Genomic DNA, 23,329 nt, shown 5'->3' with positions numbered 1-23,329 from the left:
TAAACAAAACAATCGAGGCTCGATCGAAAGAGAAAACGAAAAAGAAAAAGAAAAGGATAGATGAAATAAATGGCGGGAAAAACAAAATGAAAAACTTTTCCAACCGATAAAATCAATCAATCAAAATGACGATGGATTGTTTGGATCCTTATTCGATTCATTCGATTCCACCGTACAAATACGGGGAAAATTTTTTTTTTGCAAGAAGGCGGTGACGGAAAAAGAGGAAAAATTATTATTAACCGGAACAAGAAGAAGAAGAAGAAGCAGAAGAAAAACCATTCGGTTGTATAATACCAAGATTCGGTTAATGTCAAAAAGTAAAAAGTGGAAGAAGAGAGGGAGTAAGAGAAAGGTAGAGGGGATAGTGAGAGAAAACAAAGCAGACGAAAAAGAAAATGTTACGAAATGGAACGACTCGTACACATGTGTTTTGTTACTCTATGAGAAGAAAACAAAAGAAAAAAAAAAAAAACAAATGGATCGCGTGAAAGAGTAAGAAAAAAAAAAAAAAGTAACAAATTACTTTTTTCTTTTTTTTCTTTTTTAATTTTCACACCAGAGAGAATTTAATGATGAGAAAACGTTGATGATAATGATGATGATGATAATAATAATAATAATAATAATGATGATGATAATCCTACTATCCTGTCACGGTCAATAAAATTATACAAAAAGAAAAAGTTTTTCGTTTCGATTAAAAAAAAAAAAAACTGAATTATCATTATCATTATTATTATCATCATTATTATTAGTGTTTTGAAAGTGAAAACGAATTAATCGAAGGAAAAAATTAAAAATGTTATCATCATCATCATCATCATCAACAACAACAACAACAACAACAATACGTATCGAATCTCTCTCTTTCTCTCTCTCTCTCTCTCGTCTTTCATCGGGGAAACATCGATTCTGTACCGCCATCTTTTTTTTTTCCGTTTGCTTTTTTTACAAGAACAGATTAGTGAAAGAAAGAGTGGAAAACAAACAAACAAACAAACAACGTTTTACGACACCAATATTAATAGGGGATGAAAAAACAAAACAATGCACAAGGTTAAAAAAAAAAAAAAAAAAAAAAAACATTGTCGACAACAAACACACAGACAAACGCATAATGGCGGCGGCGATTGACCTTAAAACAAAAAAAAAAAAAAAAACGTTTAAATAAAATGAGTAATTCGGTGATAATGAATTTAAATTACGCGTTTAAAAAAAACGTCATTAATTCGTTGTGCGTGTGCGTGTGCGTGAGTGAGTGCGCGTGGGAAAAAAAATTCAAACGATTTCCGTTACTTTTCCGTTATTATTATTATTATTATTATTATTATTATTATTATTATTATTATTATTATTATTATTATTATTATTATTATTATTATTTGAATAATTTTCATACTTTTTTTGTCGTCATCTACGTCATCGAATATTAAAATCCAGTCTCTATCTCTCTCTCTCTTTCTTCTTCCACTATTATTTTCTCTCTCTCTCTTTACACTCTTTCTCTTTCCACTATTGTTCTCTCTCTCTCTCTCTCTCTTATTCTTTCTCTTTCCATTAATGTCCTCTCTCTCTCTCTCTCTTTACCCCGAATAAAATATTTTCATCTTCTTTTTTCTTCCCCCCCATCCCCACTCACAGAACGCATGACATATTTTAAAGAATTTCATTTCGGACCCCCTCCCCCCTCAAAAAAAAAAAAACGAGGTCGCAACGTCCGACTTAACGGCCAGAGTAATTTATTATCACATCTCACAAATTCCAAAAAGGAAGTCATTTACCAACATAACAAAAAATAAAGCCCGGAGAAAGAGGAGAGGAGGCGAAGGGGAGTGAAAGGAGGAGAAAAGGAGGGAAGGGGGTTAAAGTCAAGTCGAAAAAAAAAGAAATGCGTATAAATATATATGCGAGTGCGAAAATATATAAATTAGGTTTTGCAATGATGACGTGGAAGACAAATTTCTGCGTGTCCGTTTTTTTTTTTTTGTCCACGTTTCCGGTATCGCGATGATGATGATGATGATGATGATGATGATGATACCGTTTACGCGTAATAATCGGAAAGAGAGTGAGAGAGAGAAAGAGAGATAGAAAATAAAATAAATTTACGACGACGTTTAAAAAAAAATAAAAATTCTTCTGCTTACACGTTTTTTTTTTTTTTTTTTTTTTGGTGAATAATTACGGAAATTTTATCGTGACTTTTAAAAAAATTTCGTTTAACGGTTAACTAGAAAAACAGGTACGATGAAAAATAAACGGTCAAAATAATAATGACATTTCGTCACCGAACCGTTAATTGCAAAAACAAAAAAAAACAACGTGACATTAAATTTAAAAAAAAAAAAAGACGTGGCATTAGAAAAATTTTTTTTTCTCTCGTGACGAAAGAACACAAAAAAAAAAATTATCAACATTTACGAATAAAAAAAAAAAAAAATTTTTTTTTGGCGACTTTTTCGTTTTCCGAAATGTACTCGTCGTCTCACGCCACCGGAAGTGACGTAATAATAATAATGATAATGAATAAAGCCTTTGATCCCGAGTTTGTTCGTTTCGAATCCGCTTTTTACGAAAAAAAATAAATAAAATTTTATTAGATAAAAAAAAAAAAACATTAATCGTAACGTGAAATTAAACTCTGTAATTTTACTCGCCCCCTCCTTTTCTCTCCTCTCCTCTCCCTCCTTTTCCTTTTCACCCCTTCCCGGAGCCTCCTCTTTCGAAAACCTTCCCCCCAACAAATTTAAACAAAAAAAAAAAAAAAACTCTTTAATAAATTAAACGAGGAAGTTGCCATTTTTTTTTGTTTTTTTGTTTCACTAATAAATTTATAATCGTTTCCGGTTTTCTCATTGTTCTCTCCCAAAAAATTTCTAATCAAATTATTATTATTATTATTATTATTATTACATGACGTCGACGAGAGAACAGCGGAGGAGACAAAAAAAAAAAATTTTTCCACTCTGTCTCTCTCTCTTTCTGTCTCTCTCTCTCTCTCTTTCTGTCTCTCTCTCTCTCTTTCTGTCTCTCTCTCTCTCTTTCTGTCTCTCTCTCTCTTTCTCTCTTTCTGTCCCTCTCTCTTTCTCTCTTTCTGTCCCTCTCTCTTTCTCTCTTTCTGTCTCTCTCTCTTTCTCTTTCAAACGTGGAAATAGACTTTTTGTTTCTTTCGATTACCATGTAATGGATATGGATTAATGAGTTTGATTAAAAGGGAAAGAAACAAACGACGAATAATTAATTTTGCTACACGACAAACAAACAAACAAACAAACGAACAAACGCGACAGACAAACGACAACTCATCATTCGATTTAAAAAAAAAAAAAAAGGAAAAATGACGCGTTTAATGACTGCTGCACAGGTGATGATGACCGTGTCATGCGTTTTATGCGTTAGTGACATTAAAACCTTTTCACGTGGCATTAGAAAATATATATAATTTGAATGAGAGGGAAGTCGCAAAAGCGAGAGAGAGAGAGAAAAGGATGCAAAAATAAAAAAAAAATTTTAAAAAAAAAAGGGTTGCCAACATTGAACAAGCAATCGATCGGCGTTTCTCGTCGAAAAGGGATGATGGTAGTGAGCGAGAGGAGAGGGGAGGGAAGGAGGGGGGATAGAGTGAAGGGGAAGGAAACGGAAGCTTGGCATTTATTTTTAAAGTGGTCGTTAACCTTTTACATACATTTAAAAAATATCAAAGGAAAATAAAAAAAAGTTCAGGGACGAGAAAAACTCTCGGAAAACTTTTTTTTTTTTTTTTTTTTTAATTATACATTTGAAAAGTCGGATTATATATAATAAAAAAATTTCCCCTCCTTTCCCTCTCCCCTTCCCTCCCCCCTACCTACCCGACCCCACACCCATTCACCTTTTGTTTTACCTATTACGCGATGACGTCAAACGACCGTCAAATAATATTATTATTAATAACGATAATTATAAAAATTAACACTCATTAATAACACAATAAAAAAAAACAATCAAATATTAATTATTATTCAAAAATTATCGATAATAATAATAATACTAACAGTGTTAATAATAATGATAATGATGATGATGATGATGATGATGATAATTCGTTTTAATTAAAAAAATTAATCACATCGTCGTCAACGAAACTTTTGGAAAAATAATTTTCTTTTCTTTTTTTTTTTTTGTACAGTTAAATGATTAATAAAAAAAGAGAGAAACGAAGAGAGAGAGAGAGAGAGAGAGAGAGGAAGAGACTCGTAACGTTAATGAATTAATTAAACGTTTAATAATAATAATAATAATTAAATTTCTCCAAGATGTTCTCGGTAAGGTAAATGTAAACCCGCATGTACAAACTTATCAATTTAATTATTATTATTATTATTATTAGGTCCTAAAAAACCGTTTTTTTCTCAAAATCTCGAAACGTTAATTAGTCTCAGCAAGTTAACGTGGAAAAAAGAAGAAAAATAATAATAATAATAATAAACGACTGGAGAATTTCGGAGAAAAAATCCAAAACGAGCGGAAACGCTTCAAACTCGAATAATTTTTTGAAATTACAAAAAGAAAATCGCACGCGATCGTGACAGGTGACGAGAGAGAGAGAAAATGTCTTTTTTTAACACGGATGACAAACCGAAATTATTATTATTATTATTTTACTCCATCATCGACTGAAGAATTTTTTTTTCTTTCCACTCGCATTCAAAACGAAAAAAAATTCCAGGACGTCATCCACCGCCCCCCTTTTCAAATTTTTTCCATTTCCATTCCGATGATCGTTCCAGTGAAAAATCCAAAAAAAAAAAAAAAATAATAATAATAAAATTTTTTAAGATTAATTACTGGAGAAAAAGAGAGAGAAAGAAAGAGAGAGAGAGAGAGAACAGGGCTAAATTGTGCTGTAACTTATCGATCAAGTAAAAAAAAACCAACCGAAAGAAAAAAAACAATTAAAAATAATAATAATAATAATAATAATAGTGGTAATTAGTAAAAGGGAAATGAAAATCCAGGGACTCTTTTTTAGGAATCCATTTGTAAAAAAAAAAAAACCTGGAGAAAGTAAAAAGGAGACCGTTGATGACGTAGCAAACCACACACGAAAAAAAAAAATTCATTTCAAATTTTTTAAAGAGTTGTTATTTAAAAATTCATTAGAAGGTTATGAGAATAACAAAATAATGATGATAATAATAATAATAAAATAAATTCACGTTTAAAACTTCTCCAGACGATTTAATAATAATAATAATAATTTTCAGAGAGAGAGAGAGAGAGAGAGAAAGAGAGAGAGATAAAATTCAACACTTATGAAAATTTTCATTTTTATCTTTTTTACATTACCTTGGAGAAAACAATTTTTTCATTCTTTTTCCAGGTATAAAAATTTTTGGAACGGAATTTAAAATAAAAAAAAAGGAAAGAAGGAATTTCTGGAGAGAGAGAGAGAGAGAAAAAACCCTTCAGGAGTTGGAAAAAAAAAAGACAAAGAAAAAGAAAAAGAAAAACGAACGTGTGTACGTACGTACGTAACAAGGTTGATTTTTTTCCTTTTTTTTATCTGTTGTATTAAAACCCCGAAAAAAAAAAAAAATTCTCCAGAGACAACAAACGGAAGGAAAGAAAGAAATTATGGAGAACAAAAAAAAAAAAAAAAAAATGGAATGCGAAAAACCGAAACGTACAGAAAAAAAAAAAAAGAAAAAAAGGTTGCGGGCGATGCGGCCTCATTTTTTTTTTATAAATCGTTGAAATTTAATTGAGCTTATTCTTTTATTCTCTCTCTTTCTCTCTCTTACCCCCTTTCTCTCACTCTCTCCCTCACTCTATCTTTCTCTCTCTCTCTTCGTACGTGCTTAAAACAACAATCCGATGAATAACGACAACGGAAAAGAAAATTTTTTTTTTTTTTTATATGCGTGCCACTTAATAAAAAATTCTTCTCGAGATCTTCGAAAGGGTTGCTCGTCGTTCATACGACTCCCTTTTAATTACAGCGAAAGATAAAAGAAAGTTGGTGGTGATGGGGGGATAGAAGGGGGGTGTCATGCCGGGGTTGGTGGTGGTGGTGGTGCCCTTCTGTAATCTCGGAGGGTGGGAATACAGAATGTTTTAAAGGTGGAGAGGGGATTCTGAGATTGGATTCCTCGATAGGGATTGAGCTTTAAGTTGGGTGTTTTGAGGGAGCTCGAGGCAGGTCAGGTTGAGATGATGGTTGAGGAGGAAAATCGGCCCGAAAGTCACATTGAGTTGGGAGTCGTGAATTCAAATCTTTTGGGGGTGGGAGTTCTATTTCAGCTCGTCTAAGCAAGAACAAACCTGTACCTTAATAAGATGATAAGTGGTCTAGCACCCTTTCGAGGCATTGGGGATGCACCAGCCCTTGTTCGAGGGGGTGAAACTGGGTACTTGATCCAAGCAGGGAAAATGAAGATGTGAAAGAGATGTGAAAGGAAGACAGATGAACGATCAAAGGAATTTGCGACCCCAAACATCTCTCTCTCTCTCTCTCTGCCCGGAACTCTGACTCAGGAGAGGGTTGAGGCTGAAAGGTAGGTTGTACTCCCGTAGGAAACACGTCTAAAAGTTTTAGTTGGATAGTGGGTTCGGCAAAGTTCCCCCCACTCTTCCTGTTACCGGGTGGGGAGATTAATGCGAAATGAATTTCTTCTGAACAAACAAAAAAAAAGGGGGAAGAAGGGGGTCAAAATATGAGACTAATAAAAAAGTGAAGAGAGAGATGGAAGGAAGGGAGGGAGGAGAATACGAAAGGAGATTTTAAATCTGAAAATTCAAAGGAAAAAAATTTTCATTTTTTTTTCCTTTGTCTTTGGAAACCGAAGAGAGACACAACGAGAGAGAGAGAAAGAGAGAGATAGAGAGAGATAGAGAGATAGAGAGAGAGAGAGAGAGAAATGGAAAAAAAAGGGAACCGAATTAAAGTAAATTCCAGTCCGTGAATCAACCTTCGCATGGAATTACAAATAAATTTAAAAAAAAAAAGAAAAAATTTTTTCACGACAAGGAAAAAAAAAATGATGGAAAAGCAATTTTCCAGGTTACCAACCAAAAAAAAAAAGGAAAAAAAAAACGGGAAAAATGTCATTTTTATTCCGAATTCCAGAACAAAAAAAAAAAGGGGGGAAATTTTTTTTTTTTTTTTTTTTTTTTGGACTTCAACATGTTTTCAAATTTATCTCGCCGTTACAAAATAAAAATGGCGAACATTAAATTAAAATTTTTTTTACTTTCGAATCTCTCGCTCTCCCCCCCCCCACGAAATATTACAAAAAAAAAGTACCGAAAAGGGGAAACGTTAGAAAATTCCAGGGAAAAAAAAATCATTCGATCAACAAACGGACACGCACACGAACACATTAAAAAATATGTCGTGGCAATAGATAATTTCTTTTTTTTCCCGCCTTAACTACCTCTCCCATTTTTTTTTTTTTTTTTAATTAAACCGGAAAAGTTTCGTCCTCCATTTTGTTTTCAATTCTATCCTTCCTTCCTTCCTTTTCCGTTTTTCATAATTAACAAAATAATAATCCGAAACTTAATTAATAATTTAATTTTACGGCTTCAACGATCTACTCAACGTTCGTTCGTTCGTTCGTTCGATTTTAAACGAAACGATTTCCGTTAACGAAATCATTCACTTCCGTTTTAGAAAAAAAAAAAATTTTCCCACATTCGTTATTCCAATCCTAGCCTTATAATAACCGGAAACGAATCGATGATTTCAAATAGACGAATGTCATTTATTTTGGTCTATGGACACGACCTTACCGGATAAGGAATAATACGCGCGTCACGATTCGACGTGACGTATGACGATGATGATGATGATGATGATGATGATGATAACGACGAGAGTCTTCAGCCACGCCAATTCCGTTCGTTCCTTTTCCTTTTCCGTTTTTTTTTTTTTTTTCGTTTAAATGACATCACAGGTGGTTAGAGATTTCGGTGGTCACACACACACTCTTTCTCTCTTTCTCTTTCTTGCACGCGATTTCCGAAAGAAGGATAAAATAAAAAACGATTTCTGCTGCCACGTAAAAAAAATGACCGAAACGACCTAGAATTTTTTTTCAATTTTATTTTGAACAAAGAATTCATTTTTCAAACAACAAAAAAAAAACCGGAAATAAATAAAAAATTTTGAATCTAATGATGAAGCGCGCGAAAATGTAAAAACAGTCAAAGGAAAAAGGAACAAATTTGTAAGAGTGCGACAAAGGAAAATCGTCGTTGCAGGAGTCGTATCGTGCGGAAATTTCACTTTCCCATCGAAAAAATTCAATACGTAAATAAAATGATTTCAATTTACATTTTCTTTCCTTTTTCATTTAGTAACCTTTTAAAAAAAACCTTTGACGATAATAATTTTTACCTTTTTACACGATTCCGGAAATGTCGTCATCATTCTCGCCTCACGTCTTTCGCGACTACATTCAAAATTTTAATTTCACACACAAAACACGCGCGTAAAAGGAATAAATTTTGTATGCATTTCCTTTCCCTTTTTCCTTTTATTCTCTCTCTCTCTCTCTCTCTCTCTTTCTTACTAAACGTCCACCATTTTAAAATAATAATAATAAGAGAAAAAAAAAGAAAATTGACAGACGCGTCACACTACCCCCCATTTTTACGAATATTTCCTTTGAAAATTGATCACAAAAAAAAAAATTAAAATTATTTCGTCGAATATTTCATCTTTTTAATTTAAAAAAAATTTTTTTTCTTATTCCACGTCTCATTCAAACCTTTCATCTCCCCCCTCTTAACTCCCCAGCCTTCACCCACCCCACTACCTCCCACTCTATCGATCAAATAAATCAAAATCAATTTAAAGCAAAAAAAAAAAAAAAAAGAAAATTCGAAAAAGGTTAAATCGTCCGTAAAAAGACCGAAAATCATTCATTACGTCAGAAGAGAGAGAAAAAGGGGGAAAAAAAAGGATGACGAGAAAGAATCAAAATCACTCGAATCGTTCATCAAATTTTTCAACCGGAAAAAAGAAAAAAAACGGATATGCATTTTAAAAAACCGGAAACAGAGTCGAATTTTTCAAAAAAAAATTTCCCACTCCCCTCTTCCCACTCCCTCCCTCTCTCCCTTACTTCTTTCATCGAGTTTGAGAAAATTTGAAGGTTAAATAAGAGAAAAAAAAAAATATTTCGTGAGAAAAACATTTTTCCTTTTATTTATTTCCTTCCCCCCTCTTTCCCCCTAATTCTCTTCCTTCCCTTCCACACTCCCCCCTCAAAAAAACTCTCTCACCACCCTCTCACCCCCCTCGCTACCGAACATATCATAACTCCTCGCGAGCAATGTATAATAAAAATTTATTTAATTTCTTCTTCTTCATTTTTTTTTTTTTTTTCAATTTCCGGACGGGGAACAAACGAACAAACGAACAAACAAACAAACGAACAAACAAAAAAATATACCGTATATATCAACGATCGATCAATCGATCGATAAATCGATGATTTTTCTTCTTCTTCTTTTTCTTTTTCTCCAACGTCAAAAGTCGCAACGACAGAATAAAAAAAAAAATTTTTTTTTCGTTTCAGGTGCGTTTCGTGATATCAAACACGCACACGCACGCACGCACGCACACACAAATGGAAATCGTAGATAAGGGGGAAAAAAAAATGAAAATAAATAAAAAAAAAACCTTTTGACACACACACACACACAAAAGAAAGAAAAGAGAAGCCATAATGAGATTTTCCTTTTGGGTAAGAGAAAAAAAAGAAAATTTTTTTTTTTATACTCTCACTCCCTCTTCCCTCCCCCTCTCTTTCTCCCCCTTCTCCCACTCTTTTTCCTTTTATACCTGAATCATGTTAATATTAAAAAGTTTAAAAAGCATTTTGAAATCATGATGATGATGATGATGATGACGATGTTAAAACCGCAAAACGCAACAAACACACCAACGGGGAAAAAAAAATTAAAAAAAAAAAAAAAAAAGACGTGGAATCAGAAAACGAGAGAAAACGCGAAACAGAATCAATAATTCTTTCTTAAAAAAAAAAAAAAAAAAAAAAAAAAAAAAAACCGCAAAGGGAATAAAAACGAAATTTTTTCTCTTTTTTCTTTTTCTACAAGAAATTGGATGAAGATTTGAAAGGGGGAAGGGGGGGGGAAAGAAAAAGAAAAAAAAATGGCGATGAAATGATGTCGGATATAAAATAAGAAGTATATAATAATAATAATAATAATAATAATAATAGTCTTAACTTTTTTTCTTACAATCCTATTTGTTTTCACGCGACCATATGCTCTGGAACGACCCTTTCCCCCATTTTTTTCTCTTTTGAAAAATCCGTTAAAGATTTCCCCCCTTTCCCCTCCCCTTCTCTCTCTCTCTCTCTCTCTCTCTCTCTCGAGTTTGACTTTTTTATCCCGGTCAATAGGTATTGCACGAGACAAAAACGTGTGAAACACGAAACCGAAGAAGGAGATTATCATCGTACGTACTCTCTAACGGTCGAAATGATAAGAGGTTTAGTGATAAGAAATTGATATGAGGTCATCACGACAACAAACGACCGGAAACGTGTCAATAAAAAAAACGTCGAACGTGAAATGAAAGGAATCGTGAAAGGTCTTCCTTTCTTTTCCTTTTCATTTTCCTACATCTTTCAAATCGATTCCCGAATCCCGAAAAAAAAAATTGTTTTCTGGAACGTTTTTTTTTCATAGAAAATCCCCTAAAGAGGGATATAAATGATTCGAAACAAAAAACGTCCCGCGTAAAAAAACAACAACAATAATAATAATAATAATAATAATATTTTTTTATTCGTTTCCTTCGATAATTTAAAATAAAATAAAAAAAATGACTCCGGGCTTTAACTTATCGATAAAAAAAAAAAAACAAACAAACAAACGAACAAACAAAGAAAGGAACGGAAAAATCAACAATTTTTTTTTTATTACTCCAAGACAAAAAACGAGAAAAACTTTCGAACGTTTTCGAAAAGTTCTAAGACAACAGCGGGGGGAAAAGACACAAAAAAAAAATCAACAAAATTTGACGAAATGGAGAGAAAAAAAGATCTCACCTTGAATTCTCTCTCTCTCTCTCTCTCTCTCTATCTATCTCTTTCTTTCTCTCTCTTTCTAGTTCTCTTTCTCTCTCTGTCTCTCTCTATCTCTCCCTTTTTCGAAAATCCCTTCAAAAAAAAAAAAAATTAATTAAGTAAGAAACGACCTCGCGAATAAAAAAAATAAATTTTTTTTACTTTTTACTTTTATTGCTTTTCTTAAGATAAAGACGGAGATGGAGAATGAGAGAGAGAGAGAGAGAAAGAGAGAGAGAGAGAAAGAAAGAGAAGGAAAAGAACAAAAAAAAAAAAAAAAAAACAAAACAGAAATTGAAAATGGCGACAACAGGGCACGCCCAACTATAAAATAAGGTTTTTATAATAAGAAAAAAAAAAAAACGGAGAAAGAGAGAGAGGAAAAGAGAGGGAGAGAATGAGAAAGAGAGGGAGAGAGAGAAAAGCGTAATGAAAAGTGGAGGAAGAAGAAGAAGAAGAGAAAAAAGGTGAAATGAAAAGGAAAAGAAAAAATGTCAGTAACGTCGTGGTTTTTAATTTTCCTCCCGTTCGATGCGAACGCGCGACAAAATAATAATAATAATAATAATAATGATGATGATGATGATGATGATGATGATGATGATAATTGTTTTCCTTTTTTTTTCTTTACTTTTTCATTCTGGAAAATTAAATCATTTTATCAGGTTTTACACTGCATCGAAGTTCGAAAAGACAACAACGAAAACGAAAAACGATGGTGTAGCCACCGTGACGTCACGACGACAAAAACGACAAATACTTGATTAATATGCCCGCATTTTTAAATTTCATTCCATTCGAATTTTTCTTTTTTTTTGTTTTTCTTCTCCTTTTATTTATTTCTTTCGATGCTGGATATATCGATAATAAATAAAAAAAAATGTTTACGTTTTTATCTTCTGCTTCCAAAAAAAGAAAAAAACAACAAAAAAAAATCCTTGAGTGGAAAAATAATAAAAAAATCTGCCAGGGTCGCAAAACCCGTAATTAATTCCTACGCATATACACACACACATGATCGCCGCCATCTTTAATAAATTTTTATATTCGTTATGACTTTTTTTTTTTTTTTTCGTCTTCTGCTTCTTTCCCCCCCCCCTTCTATCCGATGATGAATTCACCACCCACCCTTATTTTCCATTACGCAAAAGTTTTTTTTTTTTTTTTTATCGTTCGCGATAATGATAACAATAACGTTCGGTCGAAAGGGTCCACATAATAAATCCGATTAAAATTAATGCGAAAGAAGAAAGACAGACAGGAAAAGTGTTTGCGACAGACCAATAGAGAGAGAGAGAGAGAGAGAGAGAGAGAGAAACAAAACCGTTTCGGTCCTAAAAGAGATAAACAGAGAGGGAGAGGGGGGGAAGGTTATAATTAAAAAAAAAAAAAAAGAAAAAATCTTGCAAACGTTTTTTTTTTTTCCCTCGCGTAAAGGGTTGGTTGGGTGTCACCTGGAAAACCTCTCACGAGGATTATTCTAAAATTTTCTCTACATGTCCATAGTTTCAAAACTTTCGCGCGAAATGAACGTGTGAGCATGCGCGTAAATGCAATTTTTCCAACGGTTAACTTTTGACCAAATTTTTTAACAACGTATATTTTTCCATTTTTCGTCGATATCTTCAATAAACATTTTCTTCTGCTTTCATTTTTTAGAGAGAGAGAGAGAGAGAGAGAGAGAGAGAACTCAATCCGACCGTTTTAAAAAAGGCAACGTGACGTCATAGTGACGTAAACAATTTTTTTTTTTTTTTAAATGATTCCGTGCAGTTTTACATTAATAGCAAAAAATGTTTTTTTTCTTTTCTTTTCTTTTTTTCTTTTTTTTTTCTTTTTGCTACGGGCAACGAATCCCTCGTAATTCTTTTCTTCTTTTTTTGTTTTTACGGTACATTAAACTCATTTAATAAAAATGAAAATTTAACAAAAAAAAGTAGAAAAAAAAAAAAATTCACCTTGAAAAAAAATCTTTTTTTTTTTACACTTTCAAAATCCTCGAAAAAGTTTTTTCACTTTTATATTTCATTAAAAAATTTTTTTTTTAAATTAAAAACACCAAAAAAAGCAATTGTTTATTTATTTATTTTTTAAAAAAAAAATTTCCACTAATCAAATCAACCCAACCGGAAATGAAATAAAAACAAAAAACAAAAAAATAAACAAAACATTGCTTCTGTTTCCCCCCCCCCCCATCAAATATTTCCAACGTTCCATCCGAATTTTTTTTTTTGTGAGAAAGGCTATTACGTCAGCTTCGATGACGTCATTAAATTTTTGGTTTTCTTATTCCACGATCATCTTCTTATTTTTTTAAATTTTCGGAAAAATTCCATTTGTCGAGATTTCATTTTGTTGCGACGCGGCTGGGTGGATGACTCCAACGCTCCTCAATTGTTCCAAATTATTTCCGCTTCATTACTTTCTATTGTTCTTTCCCCCCTCAAGCCTCTTCACTCCCTCTCTCTCCCCTCCGCTGGACACACGAAATAATTTCGCGGTTTGTTATTATTTTTAATGTCGGCTATACACATCAATCAAACTCCGAGTGATTCATCGAAATTTTTTTTTTTTTGCAGAATCCTCGTACCGAACGAATTATCATCATCATCATCATCATCATTATCATCATTGCCATAATTCAAATTAAACAAAGGTAAATGAAGCTTGAAAAAATTTAAATTTTCATTTCCTTTCCCGATGGAAAATCTCCGAATTTCCAAAAAGAATTTTTCTTCCTCTTGGAAAAATTGACCTTCCTCGTGCGACGTTGCCACCGCCGCATACAAAAACAATTTTTTTTTTTTGTGGAAAAAAAAACAAAAAGTGGCAATAGATAAACGTGTCGCCAACCGTCATTAAAATCACGAACGAATAAAAGTTTTAAGGTACGTCACGCAGGAAATGAAACGAATGAACCCGCGAACGAATTTTGTAAAATAAATTTCCCCGTAAATTTAATTCCTTACGTGAAAAATCAGTCAGGTACATTTAAGTGAAAGTGACGTCATCGTACTCGTTTCCGGTTCGGTTTTCAAGATAACGAAAAAAAAAAAAAATTTTCTACAGCCACGACGATGAAGACGACGATCGTAAATTTTCTCGAAAGAAAACAAGAAATTATATACGTATATAAATTTCTAGAAAATATTCCCGAAAACTGGTTTTACGTCTTTCCCCCCCCACCTCCTCCTCCAATCCCGGAAACGAACGAACGAACGAACGAACGCCTCGGTCTAACGCCCAAGTCATTTCCGTTGAATAATTTAAAATTTTGGGACAATTTAAATCTTTCTTAATCCGAACAATATAAAATATTACAAATGGGGGAAAAAAAAAAACATTTTCTCTTATTTTTCCTTAACCCCCCCTCCCCTCACTCCCCACCTCCCCATCTCCCCTTGGGTCACGTGAGGATAATTATAAAATAAAAATCATTGTTTTATCATCATCATCATAATCTTCAAGATGGGTCCTTTAAAAAAGTACGAGAAAAATTTAATTTTTTTTGGGGGGGGGCCATTTTTTTTTCCCTACATCCTACGTATGCTAAACGTAAACCTCGAAAAAGGTAGGGTTGGGTGGAAGGAGAGGGGGGGGTAAAGGAAAAAGAGATGAGAAAAAAAAAAAAAAGTACGTGGAAGTAAATTTTGTTCTCGTATACGCGCGCAATCTCATTAGAAAATCTTTTTTTTTTTTTTTATCCAACTTACAAACATTTTAAAAAAAAAAAAAAAAAGTCAGACATGATTAATAACGTCATTTATTTTAAGATTGAAGAGGAAATTTGCGTCGAAGAAGGGGAAAAAAGAAAGAAAGAAAGGAAAAAAGAGATGAAGAAGAGAAGGAAAAGAAAAAAAAAAGTTTGAAACAAAAAAGGAAAAGGAAAACTTAAATCCGATTCCCGGAAATAAAATGGGGATGGGGGGGGGAAATATAATTTAAAATGAAACGAAGGAAAATGTAAGGAAATATATATTTAAAAAAAAAAAAAAAAAAAACGGATAGACGTGACAATATGGAGACAGAAAAAGAGAGAGAGAGAGAAAAGAAAAATGGATGACGACGATGACTGTAAAAGAAGAAAAGAGAGAGAGAGAGAAAAAAAAACTTTCAGAGTAATTAAATTCAAAATCAAAAATACAAAAAAAAAAAAATTTTTTTTTTTTTCATTCACCGCCTGCTCGAAAAAGAAAAATCCCTCACCTCACCCCTACCACCCCCACCCTTCCACTTTTTTCAAAAATTTTTTTCCCGCCTTCGATTTCTCGCGTACGTGAGAATCAAACGGGGTAAACGTGTAATTAACTTTGATTAAAAATGGCGTCTCTTCATTGATTTCGAAATAAATTCGAATTGAAAATCTCGAACGAATAATAATCGTGCGAAAACACGCACGCACGCACGCACGCACACGTACGAAAAGACAAAGGATGCGTGCGAGAGAGAGAGAGAGAGAGAGAGATGCGAATCTCACCAATTAAAAACCTTTTAACGTAAAAAAAAAAAAATTTTTCACTTCCGGTATTCGAATTTGAATTTTTTTTTTTTTTAGGTCATTCAAACTCGAACTCGTGTGTGAGGGGAGATGAGGGGGGAAGGAAGGGGAATCCATTAAATTCCAGTTTCCCCCTCCCACTTTTCTCCCCCGCTCTCTCTCTCTCCAGAAAAATCCATTTCTATCAAAACGACGGATTTGTCATTGAAGAATTAATAAGAGTTGAGTCAGTCAGTCAGTCAGTCAGTCAGTTTATCGGAGTTTTTATAATTGATATAGTTTCGTACGGATTAACCTTGCTAAAACCACGTCAAACTTTTAAATTCCGCAATTCAAGTTTTTTTCCCGTCCAGCGGGGGGAAGAGTGGCGGGGAGCCCGGGGGGAGGACGGAAAAAGAGAAAATTATTTTTCTTTATTTTGTTTTTTTCATCTCTCCCTCGTCCTCCCTATGAAATAATCGTTAAGTCTAATCTCTCTTTTATTTTATTTATCTCCTGCCACGTTTTTTTTTTTTTTTGTTTTTTTATAAAAAAAAATTATCAAAAGTCATTAAGAGAAATAACAACAATGTTTTTGTCGTTGATGATGATGATGATGATGATGATGATGATAAAAGCATTGAAAAATTCATCGTGGTCGCAACAAAACGTTCGAAAACATTCTAAAAAATATACAATCGAATCAAATTCTTCTTCTTCTTTTTTGTGAGGGAGGGGGGGTTGAAAATTTCGAGTGGCACATGTGATAAAATTCCTTTGAGAAATGATTAGAAAAGGAAAATGAAAAAAAGGAAAAAAAATTTCCTTTTTTCCTTTTTCTCTCCCTCTTATTCTTCTTCTTCTTTCACTTTCATTTTTTTTTCTTCTTAACTGGGTTATCGATTTCCTCTGAATAATAATAATAATAATAATAATAATAATAATAATAATAATAATTTATTTTAATATTAACAAGGCATTTCGAGTCGCCCTATTTTTTTTTTTTTTATTTTCCTTTGAAATGATTCCTTTTATTATTATCATTATTATTATTTTATTTTTTACTTTTTGAAAAGAAACCACAAAAACAAATTGTAAAGTAATAGAAAGAGAGAGAAAGAGAGAGAGAGAGAGAGATGGCGATAGAAAAAAAAAAAATCGAGTTCATAAAAAAAAAAAATAATAATAATAATTCTTTTCCAGTTCATAAAAAGGAATAAAAAAAAAATTTTTTTCCCAATTTTTTGGGTGAAAACCAATAACATCATTTCCCTCTCCCCCCCCTTTACCCCATCTCCCCCATCTTTTCTTCCTTTTTTTTTTTTTTTTACTATTTTCCCATTGGAAAAAGAAGAAAAAGAAGACCGAAAAAAAAATATTTACCTTTCCATTAACGTTTTCGTTCTTTTTTTGACTTGCACCCCCTCTATGTTCACCCCCCTCCTTCCCCTCCCCGAAAAAAAATCCTCAAGGTTTTATCATTATTATTATTACTAGATTTCTCAACTTTTTCAACCCTACCCGAAAAAACTACTAATTATTTATTTATATATATTTTTTTCTCTTTAAAAAACAAAATTTTTGTTTGAAGGACGAAAACCATGACCGAGATAAACGCACAGGCACACACACGCACGCGCATGTGGAAACAACACACCTGACAGGTTTACACAAAAACCCTCACCCCCCTTCCATTTCCCCTCACCACCGATGCATCCGTGTTACGTAATAACCGGTAACAACGTTTCATAACATTAATTCTCAATTCATAACTTTCCTTTTTTCTCTCTCTCTTTCTCTCTCCCTTCCTACTCCCCCCTACTCGCCTCGGAAAATCGCCGAAAAAAAAAGAATCCCTCGGGATGATATATATATACCTTTGTATCCATAAATTCACGCACACGCACACGCAACTTTTTGGAACGAAGGCAAATAATTCCCACGCATTTAAACAAAAAAAAAAAAACTGGTCACAACCGTAAACGTCATCATTAGAACAAAGGAGGCGATGACCTTTAAGGCACAACCAACGATGATGATGATGATGATGATGATGATGATAATAATAATAATAATAATAATAATAATAATAATAATAATAATAATAATAATAATAATAATAATGAATAACCGCAAAAAATTTTTTACAAGAGAATCAAACCTCGTAAAGAACAACAACAACATTCAACAACGACAACCACGGCTCGTGAACGTGAACGTGAACGGTTTGTACATTCAAATCTAACAAATTAAATTTTAGATACGGCACTGATTTCAAATCATTTTTTGAGAAAAGAAGGTCATCATTGTCGTCGTGATGGTGGTGACCTTTAACTACCATTTTTCCAGTTATTGCTTCCTCTTCCTCCTGGTTTTTTTTTTTAAATTTTCTCCAAGAGTGTTAAGTCATCTTCCCTTTTGGTGATCGATAGGTCAAAGGTCGTAATTATTATATTTTATCTCCGATCGAAACAAAAAAAAAAAAATTTGGACTCGAACTTAAAAAAAGTTTTTCTTTTTTTTTCTTTTTTTCCAGACTCCTGTTTCAACTTGATTATTTTCTACAGTTTTAATTTTTATATCCACTCTCTCCCCCCTTTCTCCTTCCTTTCTCTCTCTTTTTGGAAAAAGATTTGCAAGAGAGAGAGAGAGAAAAGTAAAAACTTTTCAGACTCTTGTTTTTTTTTTTTTTGGACGATGAAAACGACTCATTGAGAACAAACGACATTCAAAACACAATCGTTTGTCTTTCTCCTCCTGCAAACAAACACCCACTCTCTCTATCTCTTTTTTCTTCCAGTTATCCAGACCGCCTCCCCGAATATCCCTCCCCGAATAAAAAAACAATACGCAAAACATATATGTACACATAATTGTCAATAACAATGATGATTATGATGTTGATGATGATGATTGATGATGACGACGACGACGATGATGATGATGACGATGATGATGATGATGCTACTGCTAATGATGCTGCTGCTGCTGATAATGATGATGCTACTGCTGATTATGATAGTGATGATAATGATGCTACTGCTGCTGATGCTGATGCTACTGCTGCTGATGATGATGATGCTACTGCTGCTGATGCTGATGATGATACTACTGCTGATTATGATGATGATACTACTGCTGCTGATGCTGATGATGATACTACTGCTGATTATGATGGTGATGATAATGATGCTACTGCTGCTGATGATGATGATGATACTACTGCTGATTATGATGGTGATGATAATGATGCTACTGCTGATGATGCTACTGCTGCTGATGATGATGCTACTGCTGATGATGATGATGATGCTACTGCTGCTGATGATGGTGACGATGATGATGATGATAATAATAATAATAATAACAATTACGACAATGATGATGATGATACTGACACATTCAAACGACCTCCTCCACGTTCATGTTCATTTTTTTTGTCTTTTTCTAAAATTTTTCTCTCCCGCCACGAATTCAACAGAATTTTACAAATGAAATTATAATAATATTAATATTGATAATAATAATAATAATAATAATAATAGTAGTAGATGAAATAATAATGATGATGATGATGATAATGATTAATGAACATTGTCCAGTTTCCAGTTTTTTTCTTTTTTTTTCCTCATCACGTAATACCTTGATTTTTTTTTTTTTTTTACTACATCGAAACGTACATAGGTATGATTTAATAAAATTGCGTAATAATAATAATAATAATTATTATTATTATTATTATTATGTCAAAATATATATTTCATAATTGGTCGACTTATTCAATTCAATTATTTTGCGTTTTTTTGCATTCGTTCGTGCGTGAGTTTAAATCATTAGGGGGGGGGGGGGAATTCAATTTTTTATGTGTATAAAATGTCGTCGTTACATAATAATAATAATTAAAAAGAGAGAGAGAGAGAGAAAATTCAAATCGAACGGTTGAAAATGTTTTTCCTTTCTTTCTTTCTTTCTTTTTCGCTAACAAACAAACATTTCAATCGATATTAAAAGAAAAAAAGGAAAAAAAGGGAAAAAATTTGTGTGTGTGTGTGTGTGAATAATTTTTAAATAAAATTTTATGTTTTTCTGTTGAATAATCGTATCGATTGAAAAAATTTTTTTCGGGTAATAGTATAGTAATAATGATAATAATAATGAAATAAAACATACCCAAAACAAAACATTAAATCCGAAAATAACATATTTTAAGCAACAGCTGACTTCACTTGTATCCCTTCTATATTTTCTAACTGGCATTTTCCACGCATTTGAAAAAATCACTAAACCACACAAAGCAAATTATTATTATTATTATTACTATTAACTTCGTTTTTTCCTTTTCTTTTTTACTATTATTATTTAACGATTCGAGTTTTATAAAACATTTTATTTAACATAACGAATACACTCACGTTAAAAAACAATAGAACATAACGAAAACAAAAACAAAAACGAAACAAAATTAAAAAAAAAAAATTTATCTTATAATCGTTTGAACGTATATTAACGAATTGAACACTCGACGGCCGTCGCCATTTTTCAACTGACTGATGCAGTCTGACAAATGAAGAAAATTTTTAACTTAAATCAAAACTGCCAACTTATGAAATTAATCCTTTACGACGATCATATTATAAATGATATTTTATTATCAATTATATTTTGTTAAAAATCCACTTTTCATTACTGAATGTCATCGCTATTATTTAACTCTTACACTTATTTATGAATTTTATACTATTTATTCTTTTTAATAATAATTCTCGGTAAAAAATAAAAAAAAAACTTTTAAACGAGTTAAATCATTTGTTTTAGTTCTTGTACTCTATGACAACCTTTATACGCATGCGTTTGAAAAATTATCAAAATGGCGGCTCTCACATCACTTGCAACGTTAAAATCAAAGGTAAATTTCTTTGATTGTATTATTTTAAATGATTTTTACCCCTCGACATTTACATATTTCGATTCTTCGATAATTTATTTATTAAATTTTTTATTTCCGGTCGATCAGTACAACGTAACTCAAAAGTTATTAATAAATTATTTAAATGGGAAACAACAATTACACACAAGTTGTGTTTGTTTTAAATCTGGACAAGTCAAAAGAACATTACGTAAAAACAAACCGATAAATTATGAAAAATCATTAGGAGCACACGATATAGGACACAACAAAGCATGGAATTCATGGAACACTTGTAAGTATTTAATATCCCCCTCCCCTCCCGCCCGATAAAATAACAAATTACAATTTTTTTTTTTTTTTTTTCATGTAAAGCAACATTAGAAGGAGGTTTAAGGGTACCAGAAACTTTACTAGATGACGTATTCATTAGGAAATTCGTTTACGGTACGTTCCCAGGAATGATACATTCTGAAATAATTGTTAAAAGAATTCACAACACAATTCGAATAGCAATGATTATATATCCTAAAATGTCATCGACTAAAATTTTATTTTTAGTCGGATACACAGAAGAACTATTAAGTAATTGGCTTAAATGTATGGTTAAATTAGAATTGCAAGTTATCAAACATCCAGATGAAGTTGTTTTCACACATGTGTAAATAATAACAAGTTCACTAAAACTTATATCGAACATTAAAACAACCCCATCATCATTCATTCGCTCACTCGATATCATAAATGAACTCGTTAAAAAAGAAAAATAGTGTTAATAAATTAAACGAATGAATGAATGATTGAATGAATGAATGTTAACAATAATAATAATGATTTGTTGTAAATTTGTAAAATTAATAATAATAATAATAATAATAATAAAAACTAAACAAACTATTCATCATAATAATTATTATTATACCATTATATTAATTTAAAAAGAAAAAAAAAAAAAATTAAACCGTTTAAATATTTTCACATATCGATATCATCAAATAATAATAATAATAATAATAGTTGTAATTAAATCTAAACATGTTTATTTAAAAAAAAAAAAAAAAAAAAGAAATCTCTAAAATCTATTTTAAAAAAGAAGACAAAAAAAAAATAATAATAATAATAGTTAAAAAGTCATCATCAAACTACCTACACAAATCGATAAAAAAAAAAAAAAATTAAAAATAATTTTTTTAAAAAAAAAAAAACTACAATTAAACTACAATAATAATAATAATAATAATAATAATAATAATAATAATAATAATAATAATAATAATACACTACTTTTTTCCTTATCATTACAATTTAAAAAAAAAAAAAAATTTTTTTTTTTTTTTTGAAATAATCACAATAATAAATTATTTGTTGAATGCATTCGATGAAATTTCAAAAAAAAAAATTTATCACTCACACATACGATTCCACCCCCAGCCCTCATCCCCCCACTGCACAACCCCCCTCCCTTAGAAAAAATCATATTCATCATCATCATCATCATCATCGATACATAGTAAATAATTCAAATAATTGTGATAAAAAAAAAATTGCACAAAATAATTCAGTCATTCATTCACTCATTCATTCATTCATTCATTGAAAATTTTTTTTTTTTTTTAATTTGACAGTTGTGCTCTTTATGTACATATTAATAATAATGATAATAATAATAATAATAATAAGTTTACGGAAATAAAAGTGGAGAAAATCATTGATGATAATAATAATGATAAATGGCAGCAAATTTTTTTTCAAAAAAAAAAAAAAAAAAAAAAAAATTCAAAATATTCCCACCCACGTGACGTGACGACATTTATTTTTTTATTACACATATTACATATTACGTAAATTATTAATTATTGATTTCCCCACCCCCCCCCCTGCCACCGTTTCGCGATACATAAAAACTATTAATAATAATAATGATGATGATGATAAAAATTTTCATTTCGGCCTAACATTTATTTATAGTGTAAAAAAAAAAGTGACCGTTAAAATTAAATTTTTTTTGAAAATAACGACGGTAGTGATAATAATAATAATAATTAAGCGGCAGAGACGTCAGCAAACGTGACAATAATAATAATAATAATAATAATGATAATTATAACGAAAATAAATTCGCGTACGAAAAAAAATATGTATATATAAATATTGTAAGATCTCCTCGATTAATAAAAAAAAAAAAAAAATCGTAAAAATCTTTTATGCATTCATTCATTCATTCATTCATTCATTTCCCATTCATTGTTTTCAAAATTAAATTATTTAACGGATGATTCGATTCTCACGATTAATCGATCGATCGATCAATCGATCAATCACTTACTTCATTCATTTTATTTTTACTTTTCTACCTTATCCCCCATTTACTTATAAGATTATTTACTGTAATAAAAAAAAAAAAAAAAAAATCGATAATTATGATAACGTTCGTGATAACGATGAGGACGACGATGATGATAATAATGATGATGATAATAATGATGATGACCATTTATTTCTCTTTCTCTACTGCACATTTATCAATTAATTAATTTTATTTTCTTCTTATTTTTCTTATCCCAAAACGAATAACAACAAAAGCTCCCATACAAACGATAATGATAATCACGACGATGACGTCAATATTGATGATAATAATAATAATATTAATAGGTTAAAAAAAAAAAAAAAAAAACTGGAATGTTTCACGCGTATGTAAAAATTATTATTATTATTATTTTCCCCTCACATTTACCACCCATTTCAAAAAAGTTGAGACAGAAAAGAAAAAAAAACGCAAAAATTTAAACGATGATAATGATAATGATAATAATGATAACTTCCCTTTTTCCTATGAGATCATCGTATTATAAAATT

The 23,329-nt window shown here is 31.4% G+C and overlaps 2 protein-coding genes across 2 annotated transcripts in view; one reads left to right on the top strand and one right to left on the bottom strand.

Annotated features, from left to right (window-relative positions):
- Nucleotides 1-19,821, bottom strand: part of Phum_PHUM129600 (tetraspanin-15, putative) — a gene marked incomplete at both ends in the record, with an annotated part of 28,006 nt that extends 8,185 nt beyond the window's left edge. The window contains one exon of the mRNA XM_002424419.1: nucleotides 19,735-19,821. Coding sequence (XP_002424464.1) covers nucleotides 19,735-19,821 — 87 coding nt within the window. The remainder of the gene's footprint in view (nucleotides 1-19,734) is intronic.
- Nucleotides 19,822-20,431: 610 nt separating this feature from the next.
- Phum_PHUM129590 (mitochondrial 28S ribosomal protein S3/S24, putative) lies at nucleotides 20,432-21,135 on the top strand (the record flags this gene model as incomplete). The annotated part of the gene is made up of 3 exons (XM_002424418.1): nucleotides 20,432-20,470; nucleotides 20,579-20,765; nucleotides 20,846-21,135. 3 exons carry the CDS (start codon nucleotides 20,432-20,434, stop codon nucleotides 21,133-21,135), a joined length of 516 nt encoding a protein of 171 aa, XP_002424463.1.
- Between the last annotated feature and the right edge of the window lie 2,194 nt (nucleotides 21,136-23,329).

Source organism: Pediculus humanus, genomic scaffold, assembly GCF_000006295.1.
Source record: "Pediculus humanus corporis 1103172107475 genomic scaffold, whole genome shotgun sequence".
Taxonomy (NCBI): domain Eukaryota; kingdom Metazoa; phylum Arthropoda; class Insecta; order Psocodea; family Pediculidae; genus Pediculus; species Pediculus humanus.
The sequence above is the reverse complement of the archived record's forward strand: the minus strand, read 5'-3'. Positions and strand labels throughout refer to the sequence as shown.